The sequence below is a fragment of the Chelmon rostratus genome, chromosome 7 (genome assembly GCF_017976325.1).
Source record: "Chelmon rostratus isolate fCheRos1 chromosome 7, fCheRos1.pri, whole genome shotgun sequence".
In the NCBI taxonomy this organism is placed as follows: Eukaryota; Metazoa; Chordata; class Actinopteri; order Chaetodontiformes; family Chaetodontidae; genus Chelmon; species Chelmon rostratus.
Genome location: NC_055664.1, coordinates 8,279,756 through 8,305,003, shown reverse-complemented (window position 1 = coordinate 8,305,003; position 25,248 = coordinate 8,279,756). Strand labels below are relative to the sequence as shown.

Here is a 25,248-nt window from a genome sequence, read left to right as displayed (position 1 = left end):
TTGATTGTGTTAAAATGAACTCTTCCTTTTTTTTGTATTTTTGTTCTTGGACAAGTGTGTTATATGTATGACAGAATGAAAAAGGGCTAACAACAATACAACAACAACTATTATATTCTTCTTCTTCTTCTATTATTATTATTATTATTATTATTATTATTATTATTATTATTATTATAGCAACGTCAAAATATTTCCAGATATTTCTATGTTTGATGTGTCATTTATCCTATAGCCGTCAAAACGGCAAATGAGCATTATCCTTATTTTTTTTTGTAATAAATCAATAAATAAAAGTTTTGTTAAAGGAATATGCTCTCAGTATATCCGTTATACAGTTTTAAAGGGGTCATGATATTTGCTGCTAGTTTGCCTATTTAACATTAACTGATGATTGATATTACTTTTAAATTTCAGAGATTATAATATCTGCAGTAAATAATACTGAGCCAATCTCTATATCGATGTTTAAATGTTATACAAAGTAGGTCCATGTCACTACGCTGACATTTATCTGACATAAATCCTATTCAGAAGTATCTAGCTAGATTTTGGGGTTTTAAAAAAATACTGGTGAGCTGAATTTTCTATGCTATATTCTATTTTGATCTATGTGTGAAATCCACCTCACCTTTAAAGGATGTCAGGATCATTGCTGCCCTGTTACCCCTCCCTGCCCCTCCATAGGTAGGCTGCAGGGGTGTTGGGTGTGTGTCCGGAAACTGACAGGTATCGAGCTGCCGTCTCTCGGTGAGTTGCTGACAATGCAGCGGAAAGATTCAGTAAATATTCCCATATGAGGTTCATAGAAACAAACAGATCAAGGATGTTCACATAACTTGGATCTAGACTTGAGTTCAGTGGTGAACGTGGGCGAAGAGACCGCAGGAACAAACGGGAAATTCAACTGTCAGCTGGCCGGGAAAGCCGATAACACCACCCGGCTTCCGGGGATTCAGGGGCCGCATCGGTTGACGGCAGACGTCGGTCGGTAACTCGGGGGAAAAAGGGCGAACCACATCATCGCCGACATCCACCTCTCGATTTCAGCCACTTTCGAGATGTCAAGAAAACTACAAAGGACAGAAGTCTGCGCCGACTGCAGTGCGCCAGGTAGGGAGGATGAATATAAATCAAAAATAGACCACTAACGTTATACTGGAACAATACGTGGGGAGGGCGACGTGGTGGGACAACAGGGCCGAAGCTGCTGTCGCTGTCAGCGGGTCCGCAGAACAGGAAAACGGCCAGGGCTTCCGAACGTCGCTTAGGCCCAAAATAAACAGTGAAAAATAGGCGTGTTATCACAACGGGAAATATCCTGGGCTAATAGCTGCTCATCGATAATGTGCCCCATTGAGCAGCTTGATATTTATGTTTAATAGACCAAGCACATATGTTACCGCTACCAGTTTGTCTGCTGCAGTGGAAGATATGAGTGTCAGATTTATGTCGCCTTCCTACTTGGAGAGACGTTTGTTTTGATTTTCTTGACCGGGACTGACTTCTTAACACGTTAGCTTAGCCTGGCTAACAAGCAGGCGATTTTGACCCACTGCGTTGCAGGCTATTATTAAACATTTATTTTGTACCTGATATACCAATATACAATATAATGATTACATGTCAAAACCACTGTGTTATTGTTAGCACTTGCCCTCGGCGATTGGAATTGTGTACCTGGCTAACGTAGCTAGCTTAGCTACAACGTTAGCTAGTGTAGCTAACTTTTGCTAAACGGCAAGTTAATACTGAACCGATTCAGCTAAGGCTTCAGCTACCAGCCAGTCGTTTTAACTGTATCTGCCATTAATTTCTGGTAGTTCGTGTAATGTTAACCCCCCCAAAAGAGCTTATATCTACGCATGTAAATGTGTCTATATATTTACCTTACTTATTTTAGAGTATTCATAACCTCCTTCACAGTTTACAAATGTGGTTAACTGTCACTAACGCTGAAGGAGGAATTATAGAGCAAATTCATTTAAAAGCCATCCCAAAGTGGGACATTGAATCTGGATCAGTATGAAGTTGAAAAGAAACAATATGTTCAAACTTTACCTGTGAGAAAATAGTAGTATGTTACGCAGTGGTGTGTATGGCATAGGTATGGTCACTGCACTGAACATTCATACTTGTAGGTTAGTTTTACCTCGTTTGCCCCTGTGTGTTTTGTCGCAAAGTGAGGTAGAGGTGATGCCAAAACAACCTTGGTATCCCCTCGCTGGCCGCTGTCTTGCATATGTACCCTCACATGACCGCATGTTTAGTTTGAAGCACTTGGTTATTGGTGCACCTGTGTGTGTGTGTGTGTGTGTGTGTGTGTGTGTGTGTTGCTTGCATTCATTCATGTGTACATGCATTACAGCAGCTGCTGTCTTCACAGCTGCTTCCCCTGATAGCAGTGTTAGTGTGTGTGTGTGTGTGTGTGTGTGTGCCTGTGCAAAGCTCTTCAAGCTTTAGGGCCTTTCTGCTCAGTGTTCAAAATCTTGCCTGCTTGCACCTTGCACCTGCTTTATGACCTGAACTTACTCTCTGCTACCCTCTACTCACTTACCTTCCTGCTTCATCGCTCGTCGCTCTGTCCTCCTGCCCCCTCAGTTGCTTTTCCCACTTCATAACCTGATCAGCACTAACTGACCCCAGTTGAATGCCTTTCTTGATTGCTACAGCAACTCACAGTGTGATATGACTCTGACAAATTCATCCTGTTTGGAAAAAGGGTAAGATGCCTGTTTCTTGTAGGGCAACACTCGATTTCCTTGGAAAAAATTATAGATTTTTCATATTGGTGGCTGGCTTTTTTGTGTTGGTGTACCTGTTACTTGCTGTGTAGTTCTTCTACTATCATCAGCTCTTTGCATGCAGCCCCTCCTTGCGACGACATGCACACACACGCAGTGCGTTCTGCAAAATGCTGACCTAGCCGCTGGTGACAGGCCACCTCCCTACTACCCAGCTTTGTGTCATACTAGGGGGATAACTCAATGGCATGGCTACAAAGGACGCCTGATACTCCTAGTCCTAGCCAAGCCTCAGGAGGCTTTAATGTCACGCCATGGCAATCTGCACGGTTTATGGCAACAGTGAATCATGTTGTCAAGTCTTTATTGAGCACAATTGTATAAGAAACTTAGAATTTAGAGCGGTTTGACAGTGATGTCAAGGGCTCTCATCATGTTGAGTAGTGTTTTGGTTGAGTTTAAAAAACAAACCTTACGCGGGATAAAAACTTTGTGTATTCATTGCAATAAATCTAGCTGTGACTTGGGCCAATAAGTGGACTTACATGTTGCTTCTGGATCTTAAAATGGTTATTTAAAGCTGTGAAAGCTGAATCTGTGGTGTTTATTTCAGCACGAGTTCTCCAGACTTTAAGTGCTCCTTCACTGTTAATACTCATTATAATACATGTTTTATGCAGGCTTAAGTGACAGTTATAAAAACTAATGTCAATGTCGTATTGATGAATTAGGCCAACTTTAGGCTAAATTATGTCATGCTGCAGATTTGGCCAATATGCCGCTGCCAATAGTCTATCAAGGTCTAATAGCTTAATGGTGTAGCCTCATATTGATCCAGCATGCCAAGCAGATAGCATAGCCTGTGGGAGTTTTTATATTTATTACACAGATTAAGGAATTAAATTGCTGCAGTCCGGCCTTTAAAGCTGACGGGCTACTGTTCTAAACTAGGCTATAGCTCTTATCAAAGCCCTTTTGCATTTGCTGCTACTTTTTCTGAGGGCAAAAAGACTTCCAGCATGTCAGTTCATCTAATGATGGACTATTTTAGCTCCATTAATACCCTAAGCCAGACAGTTTTATCCCAGCCTGAGAGTGACTAAAGCAGATCGTGGAAATGTGCGTGTATGTTCGTGCATGCATCATGCAGATGCAAGGCTGCATGTATTTGTTTTGATGTTGCAGACTGTAGTAGCCGTGAGCTGCCCGACACATCAGGATCCTGAGGGCATAAATGTGACCCAGACTCTAAGACTCGTCTGCCAGTGTCACTCAACTGGCACTGGCCCTTGCTGCTTCCCCTCCCATACTCACCCCATTCACAGTCTATCTATTTTCTATTGAGAGAAATAATTTTCAGGTAGAAGGGGGTATGTTCCCCCCAGAACTATATGCATCACTTGAATTTCACACCAAACAGACTAAAACAAATACCAAATGTCAAGAGAACCTCAGACTGCTACTGGAAACTAGTAGATCTTGGCGCAGCCAGTGAGGCACCACTGTCTCACACCAAGCTGCTTATGACTGAAAGATCAGCGTTTGCTTTGTCTGTAGGAGTGCACACAGTGCCGTACAGGGTTCAAACATTTAGCTTTTCACTTTTTCACACAGTGTTTCCAGATTATTTAATATAACCAGTAAAATTTAATATATAGGGCTAATTGGTCTGTGTTACTTGACTTTGACTTGACTTTGACCTTGAGACCTACTTACTTAGACTAGGTGGTTTAAATAATTCTTATGGGTTCAGTTGATCCCTCCATTGGTAAGCACTTTTATCAGAGCTGAGCTCTGTGCTTGCATTAGTTCATTAGTGAATAACAATTCATGGAGTGTGCTGGGCTAAGTGGAATTAGAGTACAACTCAGCATAATGGCAGATACATTGTGTGCATGATCCAGCTGTATCCGGGTATTTTGTGCCTCCGCATTGCATCTTCCAACTAAGACAACCCACAAAGGCTGGCTGATAATTTAGTGTTATAATGTACTGTGTATTCTGGTCATATACTCCTATTATGACAAAATACCCATATTGAGATATTACTGTTGACAATTTTTTATTTCTGAATGCTGTAAATGGCGTAATTTCACTGCTTTTGCAACCCTATTATTGCAAAATTCAATTTGTCCTACTTACTAACAGTAACTCAATATTTTGTTCCAAGATTCTCTTAATTACATCACTATTATGTTAACACCATCGTTTCATGATTTAGTAAGACGCATTTCCTCTCAAACACAAGCCTGTTTTGCTATAATTGTGCATTATACTATACTCAAGTAGATACGGTACACTGCACATCATTTGTGCAAATTAAAAGAAATCTAAACCTAAGTGAAGATTTGGTGACAGAGGATTGCTGCACTTTATTTTGTCGCTCTTCTTCATGTTTGGCACGCTGTGTATACATATTAACATGTTTCATGAGACGCTTCTTACTTCAAGTTAACAGCTGAGAAGAGAGGACAAAAAGGAGAATATGTTTGATTTGACCTTGACTGAAGCCTGGGTGGGATGGCAGTGTAGGTAGAGTACATGTCCTCTTTGGGAAAAAATGGCACCACAGAGTCCTTTGGACCCCCCCACATGATACAACCCTGATTCCAAAAAAGTTGTGACGCTGTGTAAAATGGTAAATAATATCTCTGGACCGAACATAATGATTCACAAATCCTTTTTCACCTGTTTTTACTTGAATACGGTACAAAGACAAGGTATTTTATGTTAAGTAAACTTGATTGTGTTTTTGCGTAAATGTTCTCTCATTATGAATTTGATGCCTGCAACACGTTCCCAAGTAGTTAGGACAGGGGCATGTTTACCGCTGTGTTGCATCACCTTTTCTTTTAACAACACCCACTCAGTGGGGACTGAGGACACTAATTGTTGAAGTTTATAAAGTGAAATTCTTTCCCATTCTTGCTTCAGACACGACTTCAGTTCCTCAACAATCCGGTGGCATTTTGCGCTTCATAATGTGCCGCATATTTTCAGTGGCATTCAGATCTGGCCTGCAGGCAAGCCGGCCTAGTACCCGCACTCTTCTACTATGAAGCCACAGTGACAGAATGCGGCTTGGCATTGTCTGGCTGAAATAAGCAGGGACGTCCCTGAAAGAGACATCATCTGGATGGCAGCACATGTTTATCCAAACCCCTATGTACCTTAAAGCGTAAATGGTGCATTCACAGAAGTGCAAGTTACCCATGACATGGGCACTGACACACTGCCATACCATCACAGATGCTGGCTTTTGTACTTTGTGCTCGTAACAATATGGATGGGTGATTTCTTGTTTAGGTTGGAGGACACAACGTCCATGATTTTGAAGAACAGTCTGAAATGTGGCTCAGATCAGAGCACACTTTTCAGCTTCGTCCATCTCAGATGAGCTCGAGGCCCAGAGATGTCACTGGCATTTCTGGATGTTGTTGATATATGCTTTTAGCTTTTCTTGGTAGAGTCTTAACTTGCACTTGTAGATGCATCGATGCACTGTGTTTACCAACAATGCTTTTCTAAAGTGTTCCAGTGTAGGAATATCCTGTATACAGTCATGTCAGTTTTTAATGCAGTGCCACCTTAGGGATCAAAGGTTACAGGCAGTCACTGTTGGTTTTTGGCCTTGCTCCTTATGTGGAGAGATTTGTCTGGATTCTTTGAATCTTTTGATGATATTATGGACGCTGATGGTGAAATTCCTAAATTCCTCACAAGTGTGCATTGAGAGATCTTGTTCTAAAAATGTTGGACTATTTGCCCACACAGTTTTTCACAAAGTTGTGACCCCGCATCCTTGTATGTAAATGACTGAGCCTTTCGAAGATGGTGCTTTCATACCTAATCATGATACCATCACTTGTTGCCAATTAACCTGCTTACCTGTGGATTGTTCTAGGCAGGTAGCTCTAACATTAAGCTTATTGTCTTCAGTATTCAAGTAGATATAGGTTCAATAGCATTTGCAAAGCATTCTATTTTAATTTGCTTTTATTTGGGTTTTACACAGCGTTCTGATGCACTCAGGATTCTTTACAATGCTGAGAAGTCATTATACACACAGCATATTTATAAGGCCTGTAATACCATCCACTTATTTCTGTTTTTCTGTCAGACCCGGGCTGGACCAGTATCAACCGAGGGGTCCTGATCTGTGATGAATGCTGTTCAGTCCACCGCAGCTTAGGTCGCCATATCTCCATAGTCAAGCACCTGAGGCACAGCGGATGGCCTCCCGCACTACTGCAGGTAAGGCTGAGAAATGAAGCGTGAGGGAAAGGGAACAGGGGGCAGGGAAGGCTGATAAACTGAAAGTAAATGCAGTACCTCAGGCCCACAATACTACCACAGAAGGCAAGGACTAGTACAGAAACCTGACAAATCACTGAAGACGTATATTTTGCATCTGTGTTAATAAAAAAAAAGTATTTTCTTGATTACTATAAGATTTTATGCCTATCCCCCATCTGTGTGCATGCATCATTTTTAGCATTTTGGTCATTCTAAAACCAATAAATTCAAACCATAGAGTACTGCATTCGGGTTGTAAAGTGGCTTTACTCGCCAGATTGTGCTGTGATGGTGGTAGTTTCTTGCATCATGGTGAGCCTTCACTGACTCACTGCTGTGTGTGTGCGTGTTTCAGATGGTTCAGACCTTGGCCAGCAACGGGGCCAACTCCATATGGGAGCACAGTCTCCTGGACCCTGCTCAGGTGCAGAGCGGTCGTAGGAAACCCAACCCCCAGGACAAAGTCCAGTAAGTATACTCCCTACAGGCTCAAAATACTCCGAACAAAAATATCACACATCTCTCCCCAGTCACCTCTGCTGGAGGAAATACTGTCCCTGCTGCACAGGGATGTTGTAAAACCTTTATGAACATAATTGCTGTTTCCATTAGTGAAGAGCAGTTGCGCCCAGTTGTCCCTTAATGCCCTCTTAACAGTTTTCTCTCTGGCATGGATCATCTTCCTAGTAAATCTTGTTCTGCTGTCATCGGGTTTTTGCATGACTAACTACAGGATAGGTTTAGTCAGCGGAAGTTTGTAATGTGTTTTACTTTTGGTTTAAATGTGGCTATGAGGGTGTCATGAGATCAGGAGTTCAAGCCGGATGAAAAACTGGTCATTTCACCTCAGTTATACAAATGTGTGGAAGCACATGGTGCACAACTTCAAGCGCACTGTGCTGTACGTTGTGTTGGGCTTTGTTCAGACTGCTGGCAAATCAGACTTGTGTGTCCAGACATCACCAACCTATCTGCATGGGTTGCCGCGGTAATGACCTAGGCATCAGTAGCTACGAGTGCTGGCAACATGGCTTTCCGACAGGAAGTATGGGAAATGGAGATCAAACAATCGTGCTGGCAAGTTGCAGTGCAGAAGACTGTTGCCCTCCATACAGCTCAGCTGCTCTGATGCACCTGCGTCAGGTTGTTGCTGTACGTCACTTTGGAAGTGATGCAAAAAATATTCAAATCAAATTTGAGCAGTCAGTGCATCCAGACTGAAACACATCCATAGAAATTCGGCCTCATTCAAGTACAATATGAAGGGAAAGTGAGTGAGATTTTCACCTGACACAAAAAACAAAAGGAGAAAAGCAGGAACTGCTTTTCAGTCAAAATACAAATCAGCAGTTTGAAATCAATGGGGCATTTAGGAAAAACCTGAAGCTTAAAATTAATTTTGCAGAGGATAATTAAACTGACACAGTGACCTGTACAGTAGTTGTAAATATGATTTTTGTCCCACACAGGTTAACACACTTTTTCCTGATGTATGAACTTTTTAATCTTATACTGTCCTCCCACACAGTCCCACTAAATCAGAGTTCATCAGAGCCAAATACCAAATGCTGGCCTTTGTGCACAAGCTGCCCTGCCGTGATGATGATGGCGTCACTACCAAGGACCTCAGTAAGGTGAGGGCTCTGTATTTCACAGCTGAGGGGTTGAAAAGTTATGGGTTCAGGTTAATAAGCTTATGCTCATAAGCCTGTGCCATATTGTTGAGCTGCATGTGTAAGCACAAAAGGATGTTTCATTTATAGATGTCAGTGGGAGACCTCACATATAAACACGTACATGTGCATGCACACACTCACAGAAACACACACTCGTGCACACTCACTGAAAGAACCCCCAATGACACAGCAGGGTGTAATAATGATCTCTAATGCTGTTGAGCTCCGCTGGGTTAATAAGGGGATTCTGCCTGTTTCTGTCCCTCAGTGATGTTTAATCTGTCCACCCACCAAACACTCTCTGTTTGTCTCTGTCCACTCTCTCTGTTAGCAACTCCACTCGAGTGTACGGACGGGGAGTTTAGAGACGTGTCTTCGGCTCCTGTCCCTCGGCGCTCAGGCCAACTTCTTCCACCCGGTTAGAAAAACATCTACTCGCCGACTCACTCTGTCGAGCAATTAGCCGCGCTGTTCAATTACTCTCTTTACGCCAGGCCTCTTGTCCTGACTATTCGTGTTTCTACCTGACCCTCCAGGAGAAAGGCACTACCCCGCTCCACGTGGCAGCAAAAGCAGGCCAGATCCTGCAGGCTGAGCTGCTAGTGGTGTACGGTGCAGACCCCGGAGCACCTGACATCAACGGACGCACACCCATGGACTACGCAAGGTACAGGACAGTGGACACACTCTAGATTAGCAGCACTTTTATAGAAATAGTAAAACAGTTTAAAAAGGTGAAAGCACAACAAGAAAGTGGAATAATTTGTGTTTGTGTCTGCGTTCCAGGCAGGCGGGCCATGTAGAGCTGGCAGAGCGGCTGGTCGAGTGTCAGTATGAACTGACGGACAGACTAGCCTTCTACCTTTGCGGGCGGCGTCCAGGTAACTTACTGCACCCGTTAGTGTGCACCTCCCATGACCTTAAGCATAGCATTTAACATCAGTTTCCTTCTCTTCTCTTCTCTTCTCTTCTCTTCTCTTCTCTTCTCTTCTCTTCTCTTCTCTTCTCAGACCACAAGAATGGCCATTATATCATTCCTCAGATGGCAGACAGGTATGGACCATGGCCTTATTGTTTTGTGTTAAAGTGGTTGTGAGTGTCCTGTTTTTGTATGCATGGTGTGGTTTGATTGCCTGAGGTGTCTTTGTACCTTGCAGCTGCCTGACTTGCCATACTTCTACAACGACTGCTTTTCACAGTGTGTCTCCCTGGCATGAATTGATTGATACTGATGCAGATTAGTGTTCTGACCAGAGGGTGGCACCATAGTATGCGTAAGCCCACCCCAAAAAGGAGCCAGAGAAAGGAGGCCTTTAGCATCTCTGTCAGAGCTGGCTGTTTATTGTAAATGATGATCTAAGCTATCACAGGTACCTATGATTTAGATACGTGAGGTGCGCTTGGTTTATTAATCCCGAACTGCGGGTTTGATTTGAGAGGTGCAGGACTGCACAGTCAGGTTGTAATAAATCAAGTTCATTATTACTTGGCTCAGCTTATTTCAAAGATTTGATGGGTGCTGAGTTTTCACAGCTGAGCCAAATAAGTAGCTGAAAAAAATACGCTCACAAATGTACAAGTTAGGTGGAGAAACCAAGTGCGCCTTAAAAATCAATTTGTAACTTAAGCGGGTCTTACTTCTGAGCTGCCATCTAACTCCACTTGCATCTGTTCTGTTCTGGTGAATGGTTCTTCTTGATAATAACAATTAAAGCTGTTTTGATGTGGCTTCTCTACCCCTCTTTCTGTCTGTTTCTTCCTTTTTCTCACTCGTGTTCTGTTCTCTCCATTTCGCTGCGCTTGGTGGAGCCAGAGCTCGTCCTAAGTGCCCGACACAGAGGTATCTTCACTTTCCTTGTTCCTTTTTCTCCAGAATCTCTTCCTTCATTTCATCCCCCTCTCTCTGCTGCACCATCTTCTCTAGATTTCCCCGTTGTACACCAGAGTGAGCTTCAGCGGATTCACAGAGGGACGATTATTAGGCTTTAATCTGATACCGCCAGAAAATAGAGCTGTGCGGTTAGTTCTGAGGGAAAAAAAATCAGGATGACTAAAGGCAGCCAAAAAATAGAGTTTCAGGGGGCCTCTTGCAGAACAGTAAGGTGTTGCTGTGCTCAAGAGGATCACACCACACATTTCTATTTTCAGATAATGCAATAAAGCTTTTGATATATAGCTCTTTTATATTTGTGTAACAAAACAATCTAGCACACTTGTCTACAGCGGCATAGTAAGAAAGGTATATTTTGACTATCGTGAATATCTGCTGATTCTTTGCAAATTTCAGCTTTCTCGCTGCAGCTTGCAAAATCACAGATGTACCCTGTCCCTGGGACTGTACTGAGAGTTGCCTTCAGGTTTAAATGGCCCAAACGGCACTCACCATTACATCAAGCACTTCCAATCTGCCACCCAGCGTATCCCACTCCAAATGCGCCCTCCCTCTCCCTGCCCCCCCTCCTGCCTGCTCCACCTCTAGCCAAACACCCGCCCACCTCCTCACCTGTTGCTCCTATCTTCATGTCCATGTGTTCCTGCCTCCCTCTCCCTGCGTCTCTTTGTTCCACTGTGTCTTTGCGATGCTCGTCTGACTTCTGTCCTCTGTGTTTTCTAGTCTGGACCTGTCAGAATTGGCCAAGGCTGCCAAGAAGAAACTCCAAGCGGTGAGTGGGGTTGAATAGTGACATTTAAATCATGGCCTATGATGCACTCACATTCCAGTTCCACAGACTGCGGTGAGAGGCGTCAAGGTCAAAGAGTTTTCTTGTGTCCTTGAAAGAAATGTAAAAAGATAAGTGCATGGTTTAAAAAAAATGAAAAAGTTGGTTGCTATACCAGTCAGATTTTATGTTCCTTGCCAAAATAATGAATAAATATATTAATTTAGGTCCTGGGTCAATGCTGGTAATCAGTTATCAACATTTGACTGACGAGTCACAAACCATGGCACACCATTTTTTGGAAAAATGTGAGGGTTGACTGAAAATGAGACAGCACGCCAAGTAAAACCTTAAAAATAGCAGCCCAGGTGACTGTACAGTATCAGGTTGTCTGTCTTCATTAGTCTCTCTCTTGGGTTTCACTGTTGTGTTTGATGCGTCTGCATGTAGGAACACACCTGGTAATTTATCTTCGGTCAATTTTTTTGTGTGTGTGGCAGCTCAACAATCGGCTGTTTGAGGAGCTAGCGATGGACGTCTACGACGAGGTAGATCGCAGAGAAAATGATGCAGGTGAGCCTCATCGCCTTTCTTCCTTCTTTGGTCCTCTGTGAGGTAGAAATAGCTGTCTGTGTTGTGGTTTCCCTTATATGGAAACCAGATGTTGAAAAAAAAAACACCTCCACAAGACATCATTTTTAGAAGAAAAAGATGGAGAGAAAATCACAGAGAAAACAGACATTGAGAGGACAGAAGGCAGATTTGAGGGACAGTGAGGAGAAAGGGAAATTGAGTCTTGAACAGCAAAACCAAATGGAGTGAGTGAGTGAGTGAGCGAGGGAGGGAGGAGGAGAGACGGAGTGAGGAAGTGCCTCAGAAATTCTTGAGCTTCTCTCCTCCTCCGTGGCTCTTTCTCCGTCTGTCTCCTCTTTTTTTTTCTCCCTGTTTCTTCTCTCTCTCCTTCAGTAGCGGTTAAATTGTGCTTTCTGACAGAAGCACCGCAGGTAAGTGGCAAGGATACAAAGAGACACACACACACACACACACACACACACACACACACACACACACACACACAAACCCAGCCACACGCAAGGGGAGGGCTCAAAGCATAACGGTGGATGATGGGAGCCGGGATTCAGTCATGAAATCTACTGTATGGTTTTTACTGTGCTTTTTTTATGTCTGTACGCACGTGTGGGTGGATGGACTGGCTGCCCATGTTCCATGTTACACACACACACATACATATGTGCGCACGCATATACACTTACACACATGCAGGCAGTCTTACTTTTTCCTTCATGTTTGTGTCTCCAGTGTGGCTTACGACCCAGAACCACAGCACACTGGTAACAGAACGCAGCGCGGTGCCCTTCCTGCCAGTCAACCCTGAATACTCTGCCACACGCAACCAGGTAAAACATACGCACACACTCATTCATATGGAGCGCAGATAAACACAGGTGGCCTGCATATATTCAGATATGTTTGAAACGTTTTTTTTTTTATTTTAACCTGTCAGGAAAACTGAGAAAAAGAAGAAACTAAGGTGAAAGAACTTGCGGGTAAAAAGGAAAAAATAGAGCTTGGTGTTATTTTTCTCAGTTAGACAGTGTATGTGTTTGGTCCAGAAGCCGAGAATGAGTGTGAAATTGACAGGGGATGTTCTTCAGCTGTGAAAGAGGAGCAAAGATGTAATCCATCTGTGCTCTCTCTCTCTCTCTCTCTCTGTGTGTGAGAGAGAAATCCCATATGTCCTCTCACATAGTTTCTCCTCATCTGTGTGGCTCATTAGTGTAAACATTGACTTCTGACACGAGCATACACACACACACACATGCACAGAAAAAAAACAGCCACATCGCCACGTTTGCTCTGTCAAGATTGAGCAGTTCACTGTAGTCGAGAGCCGCTGTCTATTTATGGTGGGAAACAAAAGACAAACACACATTTAGAGTCGAACTTTTTACCTCCTTTTGTCTTCCACAGTGAGTAGTCTGGCACTTGGCACTTCAGTGGAAAGTAACCCTTTTTATTCTCTTATATGGATGCCAGCATACGAGTGTAATTGCACAGTTTATACTTCTTTGCTTGTGTTTGTGTGTGTGTGAGCACACTTGTGATGGTGTGTGTTTGAGTATGACTGTGTTTTTCCACAGCACATGGTCGGTAACCACAGTAGTCACACAGGCAGTGAACCGTGGACTGTGGGCTGGATTGTATCTGTATTCCACACAACTCATAACATATATTTTTTTGGAAATTTCAGACCGTCGTGCCAGTGTATGCATTTGTGTTTATATAGTATGATAATCCTTACTCCTCACTCTCTCTCTCTCAGGGCCGTCAGAAGCTGGCACGTTTCAATGCTCGGGAGTTTGCCACGCTCATCATCGACATCTTGAGTGACGCCAAAAGGAGACAGCAGGGGAAAGGTCTCAGCAGCCCTACTGGTGAGGCACAGGGAGGAAGGGACAGACAGATTAGGATTGATGGCTGATGGCAGCCATAAAACTTCTTGATGATGCCGAGTAACAGACTTAGTTAGACTAAGTTAAAAATGAATAGGACAAAAAAAACAGACACAGTTAAACGTGGAAGCAAGGAGATTTGTGATCATGGTTTTAAATTGCCCTTAGCAACATAAGCACATTTTTCCTTTGCCAGACCCACTGGATCTGGGCATCGATGATGACCAGCATGACTACGACAGTGTAGCCTCTGATGAAGACACCGACAGCGAGCTGACCACCCAGAACAACAACAACACACAACGCAGCAACCGTGCAAAGGTACAGAACTTGAACACGCATGACTTACTTTGGAAAACCAATGCGCGTCTTGTCACACGCACTGTAAGATCTACGATTACACAACTGTGCACATGCTGACACACTGATAGTTTTACAGTGCCTGTACCTCGCCTTACAGTAGACTTCTGAGAACACTGGAAAAGTGGTTGCATCAGCTAGCAACGCTTTGCCATGGTTTCTTCTTTATGACTGCTTGTCCCAGCATGCTTTGCGGGGAGTGGCCACAGTCCGGGCTGCCACATAGCTCCTGAGTGACATCATCAGCTATTCTGGGTCCTTGTCAGAGAGGCATTGTTCATACATAGAGAGAGAGAGGGAGAGAAAGAGGGTGAGTGTGTGTAGTGAGAGGGAAGAGAGAGGAGGGGATTGAGCGAGAGTGAAAGAGAGAAAAATGCTGCAGAGTGGGAGTGGTGGAAATGACAATGTAAACAGCTAAACCAGTAACTATCTCCTCTTCCCGTGGACTTGTTTGGCTCAGTGGGTAAAACTCTGAGAGACCGCAAGTCAGAGGTTCCACTCCCATCTCCACTTTAGAAATATGTGCTTTCATTATTTTGTTGTGCTCATAAGCTTGAATGGTATGGTATCAAATGGCTTTGTATTCAGTCATATATGATGTTATCTAGAGTATTAAGTTTAGGCACAACAGTAAAATAGAAATGGATTGGGTATTAAGTGGATGAGTAATAAACAGAGCCTAGAAGTGAAAGATGTTTTAGGGAGTGGTATTGGACTGAGTTTGAGCATGCTCCAGGGTCACAGGAAGTGGGGGCTGATGGTGTATTGAGAGCAAGAACTAAGGCTCTACTGTCTACAAGTGTGTGATCAGCTGTAGTACCGGCCTTGAGGCAGGAGGGTAGCGCTTGTCCTCTCACACAATTGTAAGCTCTGTTATATCCAGCTCAGCAAGCACTGATTCACACATACCCCCACATTACAACTGCATAACAATTGCAAGAAAATGTGAAAATAATAAAAAATACGTACTGCATATACCAAAAAATTGCATGAGTTACATTCATTTTAGTTGCACTTGGAAACTTGTGTGATGACAATAAATGATTCCTGATTTCTGATTCCTGATTCATTTGTAAAACGCTAAAGAATTGAGGTTTTCCACATTGAATTTAGCTTCACAAGTCTCATGATGTCCATTTCCTCACTTTACCTGTGCTTTTTTTGTCCACCCGCCTGCGTTTCTGTCTGTCTTTCTACCCACCTGCCTGTATGTCCCTGTCAATCCAGAGTATGGACTCGTCAGACTTGTCAGACGGTCCCATCACCCTGCAGGAGTACCTGGAGGTAAAGAAGGCCCTGGCCTCCTCAGAAGCCAAGGTGCAGCAGCTGATGAAGGTCAACAACAACCTGAGCGAGGAGCTCCGGCGGCTCCAGAAGGAGGTAGGGAGTATGGAGGGGGGACGAAAGGGCGGACAGAGACAAATCAAGGTCAGAGGGTCAGCATATGTGTGCAGAACCTGAATCCAAGCAGAATGTTGAGAAATACAGAGCAGGAGAGGAGTTAAACTGTTTTGTGTTCATTATCTTATTAGTGGAGAGCAACAGGGGGCAGATGGGAAAGATCAGCATGAATTGTCTCGTACAAAGGTGAACATAGGCGCCTAAAATGGAGAAGTTCGAATATAAAAGCAGATAGAGGATGATGCCTGGATTGAAGAACGCACAGGACAAAGTGACAGAGACAGGGTGGCAAACTGAGAAGGAGCCACTGATTCAGACAGAAGGAGGGCAGGATGATGGAGAGACAAGTGAATATTTCAATATCTGTGCGAGCTGATGTATTTTTCCTGACGGGGTGTCATCTTTCTGATGCCGATGTCTCAGGACGATGTATTTGGTGACAGCTTTTCACTGTTATTTAGTAACCAAAGCAGCCGCAAAGACGCCCGTTCTCATTTTTTAGCCGCCATTTTTAGTTTAGACGGTTTTCACGTAGTAGCGCTCATTTGTTGTCCATCGTCACTTCATTTGGCTTCCCGTGACTCGTCATCACTAGCTCATTGTGTTCATTAGTGGCTGCCAGTGTCAAATTATGCAACCCATGATTCATTCATGTGTTTATTTTGTCACCTGACAGAGGATTTAATGAAGAGTGGAGGCGAACATCCTCTAGTATAAGCAGACACTTGCGTTCAGACACATATTACTACATTATTACGCACTACCTCATTTCTCCTCATGACCCTTGAAAACAAACTATATATGTATATATATATATATATATATATATATATATATATATATATATATATATATATATAAACAGGTATTTAGCCTTTCACCCCATTCCCAAGACACCCAATCCCTTCCTCCACATGTAACCTGTTGAAGTGTCTTGACCACACATCCCTTCCCTCCCTCCCTCCCCAGTACTGATGCAAGTTAATATGTATGAGCCTTTTTTTACTGTATCTGTGATTGTGGATGCTTGTCCTCGACCATTCAGTTGACGCCCACTCCCTTCCCTGTAACCTCCCCATGTCCCTCCCTCCATCCTCTCATCTCTCCCTGCCCCTTTCCTCCTCTCCTGTAGATCACGCGGATGCAGACAGAGAACAGTGCGATGCGGGGGGGCCAGCAGGCTGGGGGGGCAGCTGGCCATGGGGTAGGAGGGCCTGGTGGAGGAGGAGGGGGAGGAGGTCACTGGCAAGGGGGTGGAATTAGAGGAGGAATAGGTGGAGGGGGTCTGGGTGGGTTTGGGCCGGGAGCGGACTCCCCGGGGCTCTCTGTGCCCTCCTCAGTCGCCCCCCATTCCCATCTCCACCGGAGGGACCGCCAGGCTTTCTCGATGTACGAGCCGGGGGCGGCCTCCGGCCCCACGGCCCATGGTCCCCCAGCCCTGGACTCCCTGGCAGCCCGCCTGCAGCCCCTCAACACACCCAGCGTAAGTTAGAACTCCCCCGGCCCCTTTTACTTCCCACCTTCCTTTTGGTGGCCCTGATGGCCTGTCTTTGGCCTGATTGATGGGTCATAATCCAATCCTGATCTCTCTATTTCTCTTCGACTTTCTCTCACCCTGCATCTCAGTCACCGATCCTTCTCTTTGAAAGATCCAGTTGTGCATGATCCCCATTTAAATGTGAAAGAATAGTACTGATTTGTCTCACAACAATACGACCTATGATTATTTTTTGGGGAAGTGCATAAGTGTGATGTTAAGGAGAAAGATGGAAAATAGGGATTGTGTTGTCTGTTTGGTTGCCTGCCGATGCCTCTGACTTCTCTGCTCTCTAGCCTGCTCTGCACCCTTGTACTTTCACATTTTCTACCCTTTTTGACCTCCAGATAGCCCTCCTGCTTCTGGACACCTGCTTTGTGTAGGAATTGCTATGATCACGCACATACAAGAATGCACACACACACTTCCTGGTGCCCGAACAATATTTTTGTTTCTGTTAGGGTGGCAGGCAAGTAGGTGACCAGTTACAACGTTAAGCGGCATTTATCCCACATCAACATCTATGAAGCTACAGTATGCACACACATGACCACTGACCACTACTGTCAGCCTTTCATAGGAGACCTCCATGGAATCGTGTACAATTCACCATCTCCATACACAAAGATTTACCTGTTTGTCTGTTTTCTTTCTGTCTGTCTGTCTCTTCACCTGTCTGTCCCTTGCTCACTGCAGTGCAACCGTGCATCCTCTGGATGTAAGCATTCTGTCTGTCTGTCATTGCATTGTTTGCCATTTCATCGAATGTAGGACTCTCTCACATGCAGCTACTGTATGCACCACTTCTGCTTATTATGCATTCTAATAATGGAGATCAACACTAGCGTAAAATATGTGTGTAGTCTTGTTTAGATCCCCTGTGTGATGTATAGCTGTTCATCACCACTCAGTTGAGTGTGACAGTGTTCTTTGAATTTCAGTCTTAGATATCTATAGAGGCATGTAGTCTTGATGGGATGATGGGTGAGCTGCCGAGTTGATCTGACGCTGCCCTCACTGGCTCATTCATCTTATTTTTCTGCTGTTTATACAAAAGAAAACCTCTTCTCTCTGTCCCCACGCTCTTTTTTTCTATTTCTTCATCCATCTCTTTCTGCTTATCTGTCATTCCCTTCTCCATCTTTGTCCACACATCTCTCTCCCGTTACCTCTGTCCCTCCATCTCTATCTCCCTCTCTCCATCCTTGTGTTCCCCTCTTTTCACAGGTGAGGAAGGGTGGCACAGGGGGTCCAACGCCATATGGAAGCCAGCATCTGTCTGGATCAACAGAGATGGGCAGATACATGGTGAGTGCTTACAGTTTGCAGTTTTGGATTCTGGACTGATTCTCTGACTTACATTGTTTTATCAAAGACAGTCTCCTACAAATACTGCAAGGTCATTTACCCTAATCCTTCATTTTATTATAGAAAACCTCTCATGATCCTGGTAGAAAGGTCCACAAAAACCAAACATAAGGTGTCTTCTCTTTCCTCAGATTTGGCTAGAAATGTAAACATCACCAAGCAACCACGATTAATATTTATTCAAAAGATTCAAAGCTGCTGATGTGAAACCACTTTTAAAATCTATGCTATGTGGTGGACCTCTTGTTGAAATTATTAGAGCCACTGGCAACAAATGCGTGAAATTTGTGGGAGGATGTATCCGTTATGCTCTGCAGGAGGGAGCAGCTCAGGGGGTTTGGTGAGGTGGGTGATAATTGCATTGATGGAATGTGATGTTGCTGTGTTTCCCTCCTCAGGTCCCTAAACCAGACAAGCACGGCAGTGGCACTGACAGTGACTATGACAACACACAAACATATGACCTCTCGCTAAGGTCAGACCCACTGCAAGTCACTGTACACAAGGATGAGTGTGTTTTAATCTACAACCCTGATTCCAAAAAAGCCGGGGCTAAAACCTAAATAAAAACTAAATGCAATCATTTGCAAACAAACTGTGTTTTATGTGTTCCTGAGCTCATGTAGTAACATCCTTCATACAATCATGTGTTCACAAAGTAGTGAACCTCGCTCCATCCTCACTTGTGAACGACTGAGCCTTTCCAGGATGCTCCTTTCAAACCCAATCATGATACTATCACCTGTTACCAATCAACCTGTTTACCTGTGGAATGATCCAAACAGGTGTTTTTGGAGCGTTCCACATCTTTCCCAGTGTTTTGTTGCTCCTGTCGCAACTTGTTTGAAACATGTTGCTGCATCAAATTACAGAATAAGCAGATATTTACAAAAATCAATGAAGCTGATGAGGTCAAACATTAAATATATTGTCTTTGTACTGTTTTTAATTGAATGTATGTCAGATATGGCAAATTATCCCAGCTTTTCTTGGAATCAGGCTTGTATACCAGTAGTTTTTGGGAACTAGTTTTGCATTGATTGCTTGTACCCATTTCCACTGTTATATTTCATATTTAAAAATTTTATTCTGAAATCAGTAACCAGTGTTATTTTTAAATGAGATTTGCAACCACAAGACCAAATGAGTTCTGGCGTGAAAGTGAGAAGTTACCACGGGGTATAATTGACATTATTAGTCATCTAAAGCCCTTAAGCGGGTTGAGAATGGATCATCTGTGTGATATTAATATTTAGTTCTTAAATTACCATTACAATTTCTTCTCAACATTGATATTTCAAAACATTTAGCAGCCCTATTGCTATGTGGTCCTGTAAATTTGGATAAGGGGGTTAATGATCTTTACTAGCTGTCGTTAATGAGCAATACCGGGCAAACGGACAGTCTCTGAAGACACTGAACCTTTAACAGTGTTGAGATGCTAAAGTACCAGTAACGTCCTCCTTGACTGTGACTCTTCTTCACTCCGAGGTGTTAATTAAAGTGTATTTATGTGTTCCTCTTGGCAGTATGGGCCGCAGCAGTGAGGAGGAAGGTCGTGTGGAGTCTGAGGAGGGAGGTGGCGGGGAGGCGGGCGAGCCGGACCCCACCCTGCCCTGCACAGAGGATGTCATACTGAAAACTGAGCAGGTGACCAAGAACATCCAGGAGCTGCTGAGGGCCGCACAGGAGTTCAAACACGACAGGTGGGTGCGAGACGCCATCTTCTAGCACCAACCATCTTTTCTTTAAATCAGAAATTCTGTCACATTTACACACTGTCATGAGCAGCTGCGCCAGATGAATGCAGCTGTTAATGCACTCGATGGATTGGTGTCTAGCTCTGAGTCAGACAATGGCAGCTGTTGGGAGGTTCAAAATTGTGCTCTCATAGTGTGGTTGTACAGATTGGATGTACAATACAGTATAATTAAATGCCTGTTAAGATTAGTCCAAAGCATCATTTAGTAACAAACAATCTTGTTCATCTTGTAGTTTAAACAGCAAATTTCTCTCCTCTTCAGCTTTGTTCCGTGTTCTGAGAAGATCCACTCCGCTGTCACTGAGATGGCCTCACTCTTCCCCAAAGTAAGTTCGCTGTGCTCATGTTTCATTTTTCCCTCTGTGTGTTTTTCTCTGTCTTTATCTGGGTGTTGCTCTCGTTATCTCCCTCGATCTGTTTATGTCCTCCATCTTGTGCGTTGAGCTTTGATTCCTTTCATCTCTCCGTAGCGCCCAGCGTTGGATGCAGTCCACTGCTCCCTACGCCTGCTGGCTTCCAGTGCCTCGCGGTTGCAGGTGGAGTGCCGTAAGGCCGCACCCTCGGAGCCTGGGGCCCCCGCAGTGGACTACCAGCTCCTCACTCAGCAGGTCATCCAATGCGCCTACGACATTGCCAAGGCTGCTAAGCAGCTGGTCACCATCACCACTCGTGAGAAGAAACAGTGACCCAACAAATACGGATGGATGGATGCATAGAAAAGAGGGAGAGAGAACGGATCAATGCATGGGTGGGTTAAGAGGGATGGGAGGGGCTTCTAGGAGAGGAAGAAAGAGGGAAAATATGATCACTCTACGTATGGGAGGACGAGGAAGGGCGAGTGATCGGGAGAATGATGGGCGCGATGAGGAAAATTTGGAATATGCATGGAAATGGAATCGGACTGAAGTGAAGAGAATCGATTGTTCAGTAGAAACACTACAGAGGACCGAAAGAAGGAGAAATTCCACAAGTGTGGAAGTGAAAGTAGGGAAGGACGAGTGGGAGGATCCAACGTGGAAACTACAGCCTGCTGCAACTTAAACAAACTGTTGGAATCAGATGTGTATAATAAGCCGCTTAAACTGTGATAAGCATATGTGAAATACAGTGATGGTGATGTACAGTGAACTGGATCCTGAAATGTTGGCGCTTTATTTATTCTCACCCGTCATTCGTCACCCCTCCCTCTCCCCGTTTACCTGAACAGGGGAGGGAGGAAGTGACGTACTCCGCGACATCTCCGTCCTGCGAGGAGTCAGGACGTTTTCCCCTCTCCTTTCCTCTCTGGTCCGCTCCTCGCTCTCCAACCGGACACGAGGCGCCCCCTCCGTCTGCTAGGCCGTCCCCACACAGGGATGAGCTCGCGGTGCAGAGAAGGACCCGTCTAGCTCCGCCCCACTCCACACCCCACCCAGGCTCTCAGATGCTTCCTCCTGGGTTAGCTTTTGCAGGGGGCTCCAGCTTTCCTCTGACCCGTCACCCCCTGTTGTTGGCGGTACACAGCATGATGTGGCATGTTTTCAGTTCTTTCCTCTCTCTTCTTTTTCTTTTCTTTTGTTTTCTTTTGAATATGCAGATTGGTCTGGTCTGCACCTCTGAGGACAAAAATGACTGACTTACACAAAGCAAACACTTACACTGGAATAATTGTGATTTATTGTTGTTGTTTATCATGCCTATTGTTTTTTTTGTATTGATATTTTTACTGACTGTCATCTTGATTTAACTGTTTTTATGTATGTTTATTTTATTGTCTCAAATATGATTCTCATTTAGTGGATTGGGAGACAGGTGGTGAGTATGTGCTCAACCTCTTACTGGGATTTAAGCAAACATGCACACGTACACGTATAAAAGAAATAACCTGTGAAACGGTCCTCAACATTTCTCAAGCGCTCCCTTTCTGGGTGACACTTGAGTTTTTTGTTTGTTTGTTTGTGTGTAATATGTCCTGTGGCCGAGGGGTCGAACAGTTGCCAAAGGGGAGCGGGTGTAGGGGGAGATCTGTGTTTGGTTTTGATTTTCTGTTAGACCGAAAGCCCCTTGGCGCATTATGACAGGACCTGGATCAAAATGTTCTTTTCCTGTCCTCAGCTGTCTTTTTTGGGCTTGATTTATCTTACAAATTGCCTCATTTAACAGAGCCAGTGGAATCATCTCAGAATCAATCCCATAGTTATTTTTACTGTGCCAAGCAGGTTAATAAAATCATTTGGTCCAGTTTGTGAGTGAGGATTAACCCCCCCAGCTTTGCTTAAGTCAGTATGCTATTAAGAGAACAGGCATTCTCCCTCGGTGCTTGTAGCACACAACAGCCATTCTTTGCATGCATGTTAACAACATGGTTCAGCCACATTGCATTGATACACTCACTGGGATGTTGCAGTTAAGCTTTAAGTAGTCCTGTGGAAAGCACCAGATCTAGCAGCCTGGAAAGGTAATACTCATCATCATTTCATCTGAGAGGATACGCTCATATGAAATGGATTTAGCCACTTCACATGTGCTTGATGTAGTTCCCATGTGTTGTCTTTTTTGGACTGTCCGGCACACATCAAGCCCTCGTTCTATTTTCTGATTGATCCTCTGTCACGGCCTGCTGATCTGGGCCACTGAAGGTGTCACTTCTAGCTCACTGTCTCTGAACTCTGCTAACGGGGAGACAGCATTGGGAACAAATGTTTTTGTTTTTGCTTTTTTTTTTTTTTTCAAAAAAATAGCGCACTTAGCCTACTGTGGGCTTGGCTTAAAGCTTGTTATACTGTGCTGAACAAATTTGGTCATGTCTGTAACAGAAGGATGCAGATAGGATCTAAAAAGTCTTTCATAGCTGCCACAAGGACCGTCCTCTTCTAGTGTAGACTCCCCTCTAACCCTTCTCCAGTGACTCTGTGCCCGGTTTCTCAAAGTGTTTGTGGCTTCTAGTCATGCTCAGATGGGCGCTGCACATAACGTTTATTCACCTGAAACACTGACCTCATCCTTTGGACAGCAGTTGCATCTCAATCTTTTTCTTGTAGTCATGCCTTTTAGCAAGAGACAGTTAGACCCTAATTAGCCCCAAACACTTTGAGAGATTGATGCAAGACCACCTGCAGCACTGCTCTGTCCACTTTATTCATGCTTTGTTTGTCACCCCCCCGTCATCACTTGGGGTCTCTGACTGTCAGTGCTCCTCAGTCTCTCACATGGTTGTCTCTGTAGGGGAGGTTGGATTGGTTGCTCCGTTTCCTGTCAAAACAAATCGTGTCCAGAAGACTCATGAAATGTATCATTGTTTGCTATTGAATGCCTTTGGACATCATCGTCATCATCATCATCTCCTGTTTGATTGGCAGAGTCTTAGTGACGTTGAACTGACTGCTGGAACAGCAATACTTCCATGCACACACACACTGACATGCACGCACATACAAGGGGTCATCCGAAAAGTTTGGCCCTTCAATCATGATTGCCCAAGTTTTAGATTAGAGTCATATATATATATGAACATATATTTTCATGCTATATTTTATATTAAGCTATATGTTAGGGTTATGTCTGCAAGATATTTATGTCTATTTGTTGGCCCAAGTGGGCTTCAGGCTATGGGATCTATTCACCAAATCTTCATTCAGCTCTTAAGTCTTGACACCAATGTACTTGTAGATATTTGAAGTCTTGTGAGTATGGTTATGCTGTGGTATTACCCCCTTATGTAGTTATACTGTACATATTAACGATCCTACTGGAATCCATAGGAAGCGAAGAGCGAGAACAGTTTGACGTAGGCTATTACTCAACAGTGTGGTCTAAGTTGCACTATTTTCTAACACCAGCTGGGTGACATAGGATCTACATTATGTACTGCACTCTCCCAAAGGTCTTAGTTCAAGTACATTAGGTGCAGGATGCAGGGTTTGATTCGGGATGGGGCAGTAGGAAAGGTCTGAAGCACACTTCGGCTTAGCACTACAGTCATCTCAAAAAGGGCGAAAGGAGGGCCAAAAAATGCACATGGCCCAGTCCTTCCCCCGAGTTAGTAGACACTGCGTAGGGTGCCTCTAGTATGAATGTTTAATGCTTCCGTCGGTTCATGTCCAACACACTCTCTGCACCTTCATGATTCAGTACATACTTTCCAACATCAAACACATGCCCTCAACTTTTCAGTTGGACCAAGCCTGCTGCAAGTACAAACTTTCAGTTTGCAGCCAGTGAATTAAACACACACACACACACTTCTGATATTCAGCCATTGGCAGTGCACTGTGGCCTGTACTGTTGCTGTCCCTGTGTTTCTTCACAGCTCTACACTTTGGGAGATGGGTGACGGGAGAGTTATCTTTTAACAGAAGACGTTCAAAACTGTATAAAGTAGAGAAAACAATGACTTAAAAAGGTCAATCGTAATGGAAACTCATAAGCTGTACATTTGTAATAAAATAGTAAAACAAGTTGGTGGTCTGTCTGCATTTAGTTTCTTCTTCCTGTATGGATGCTCACTCTAATGGAGACATGGGTGTATTTCTACATCTCTGTAATGTGCAAGGAGAGTTTCAGTGAAGACTGAGTACCCACACCATTCGGTATTAAGGGCAAAAATTGAACTATGGTGCTGTTGATATTTCAGTAAAGGTAAAGAGAAACTGCATCATGGTGAAGTTATTTAAATAAACTTTGTATAACAGCTGCAAGTGTAGGATCGAGTCGGATCACATCAGGAAAAAAATCGGAAGCAATGATTTTATAAATACTAAAAACTTAGTCCCGATACCTGAATTCATGTTTTTTAAACCAACTTGCATTGTTGTTTTTGCCTAAATTAGGTGTTTTCTTAAATATTTCAAAAATGTTTCTTACAAGATAATGTGAAGCCACATTTTTGATTATTTTTCAATTGATTAAAAATCTAACTTGCAGAGTCTCTCTCCTGCTATTAAAGGTAAATGATTCTGTTGTTTTGTGGAGCTGGTTCTACACTGAGTCAT

The 25,248-nt window shown here is 43.8% G+C and overlaps 1 protein-coding gene across 2 annotated transcripts; it reads left to right on the top strand.

Annotated features, from left to right (window-relative positions):
* The first annotated feature begins 747 nt into the window (after window positions 1-747).
* git1 (G protein-coupled receptor kinase interacting ArfGAP 1) lies at window positions 748-24,706 on the top strand. Of its 2 annotated transcripts, XM_041940283.1 has the most exons (21): window positions 748-1,113; window positions 6,865-6,998; window positions 7,396-7,508; window positions 8,569-8,674; window positions 9,048-9,134; window positions 9,253-9,383; window positions 9,503-9,597; window positions 9,727-9,769; window positions 10,530-10,556; window positions 11,331-11,379; window positions 11,877-11,949; window positions 12,697-12,794; window positions 13,721-13,832; window positions 14,047-14,171; window positions 15,438-15,590; window positions 16,744-17,094; window positions 18,376-18,456; window positions 18,915-18,991; window positions 20,046-20,222; window positions 20,541-20,604; window positions 20,749-24,706. In XM_041940283.1, the coding sequence occupies exons 1-21, from the start codon at window positions 1,062-1,064 to the stop codon at window positions 20,962-20,964; spliced, it is 2,364 nt and encodes a 787-aa protein (XP_041796217.1). In that variant the 5' UTR covers window positions 748-1,061; the 3' UTR covers window positions 20,965-24,706. The 2 variants fall into 2 exon arrangements, with proteins under 2 accessions (XP_041796217.1, XP_041796218.1); XM_041940284.1 differs by lacking the exon at window positions 10,530-10,556.
* Window positions 24,707-25,248: the final 542 nt, after the last annotated feature.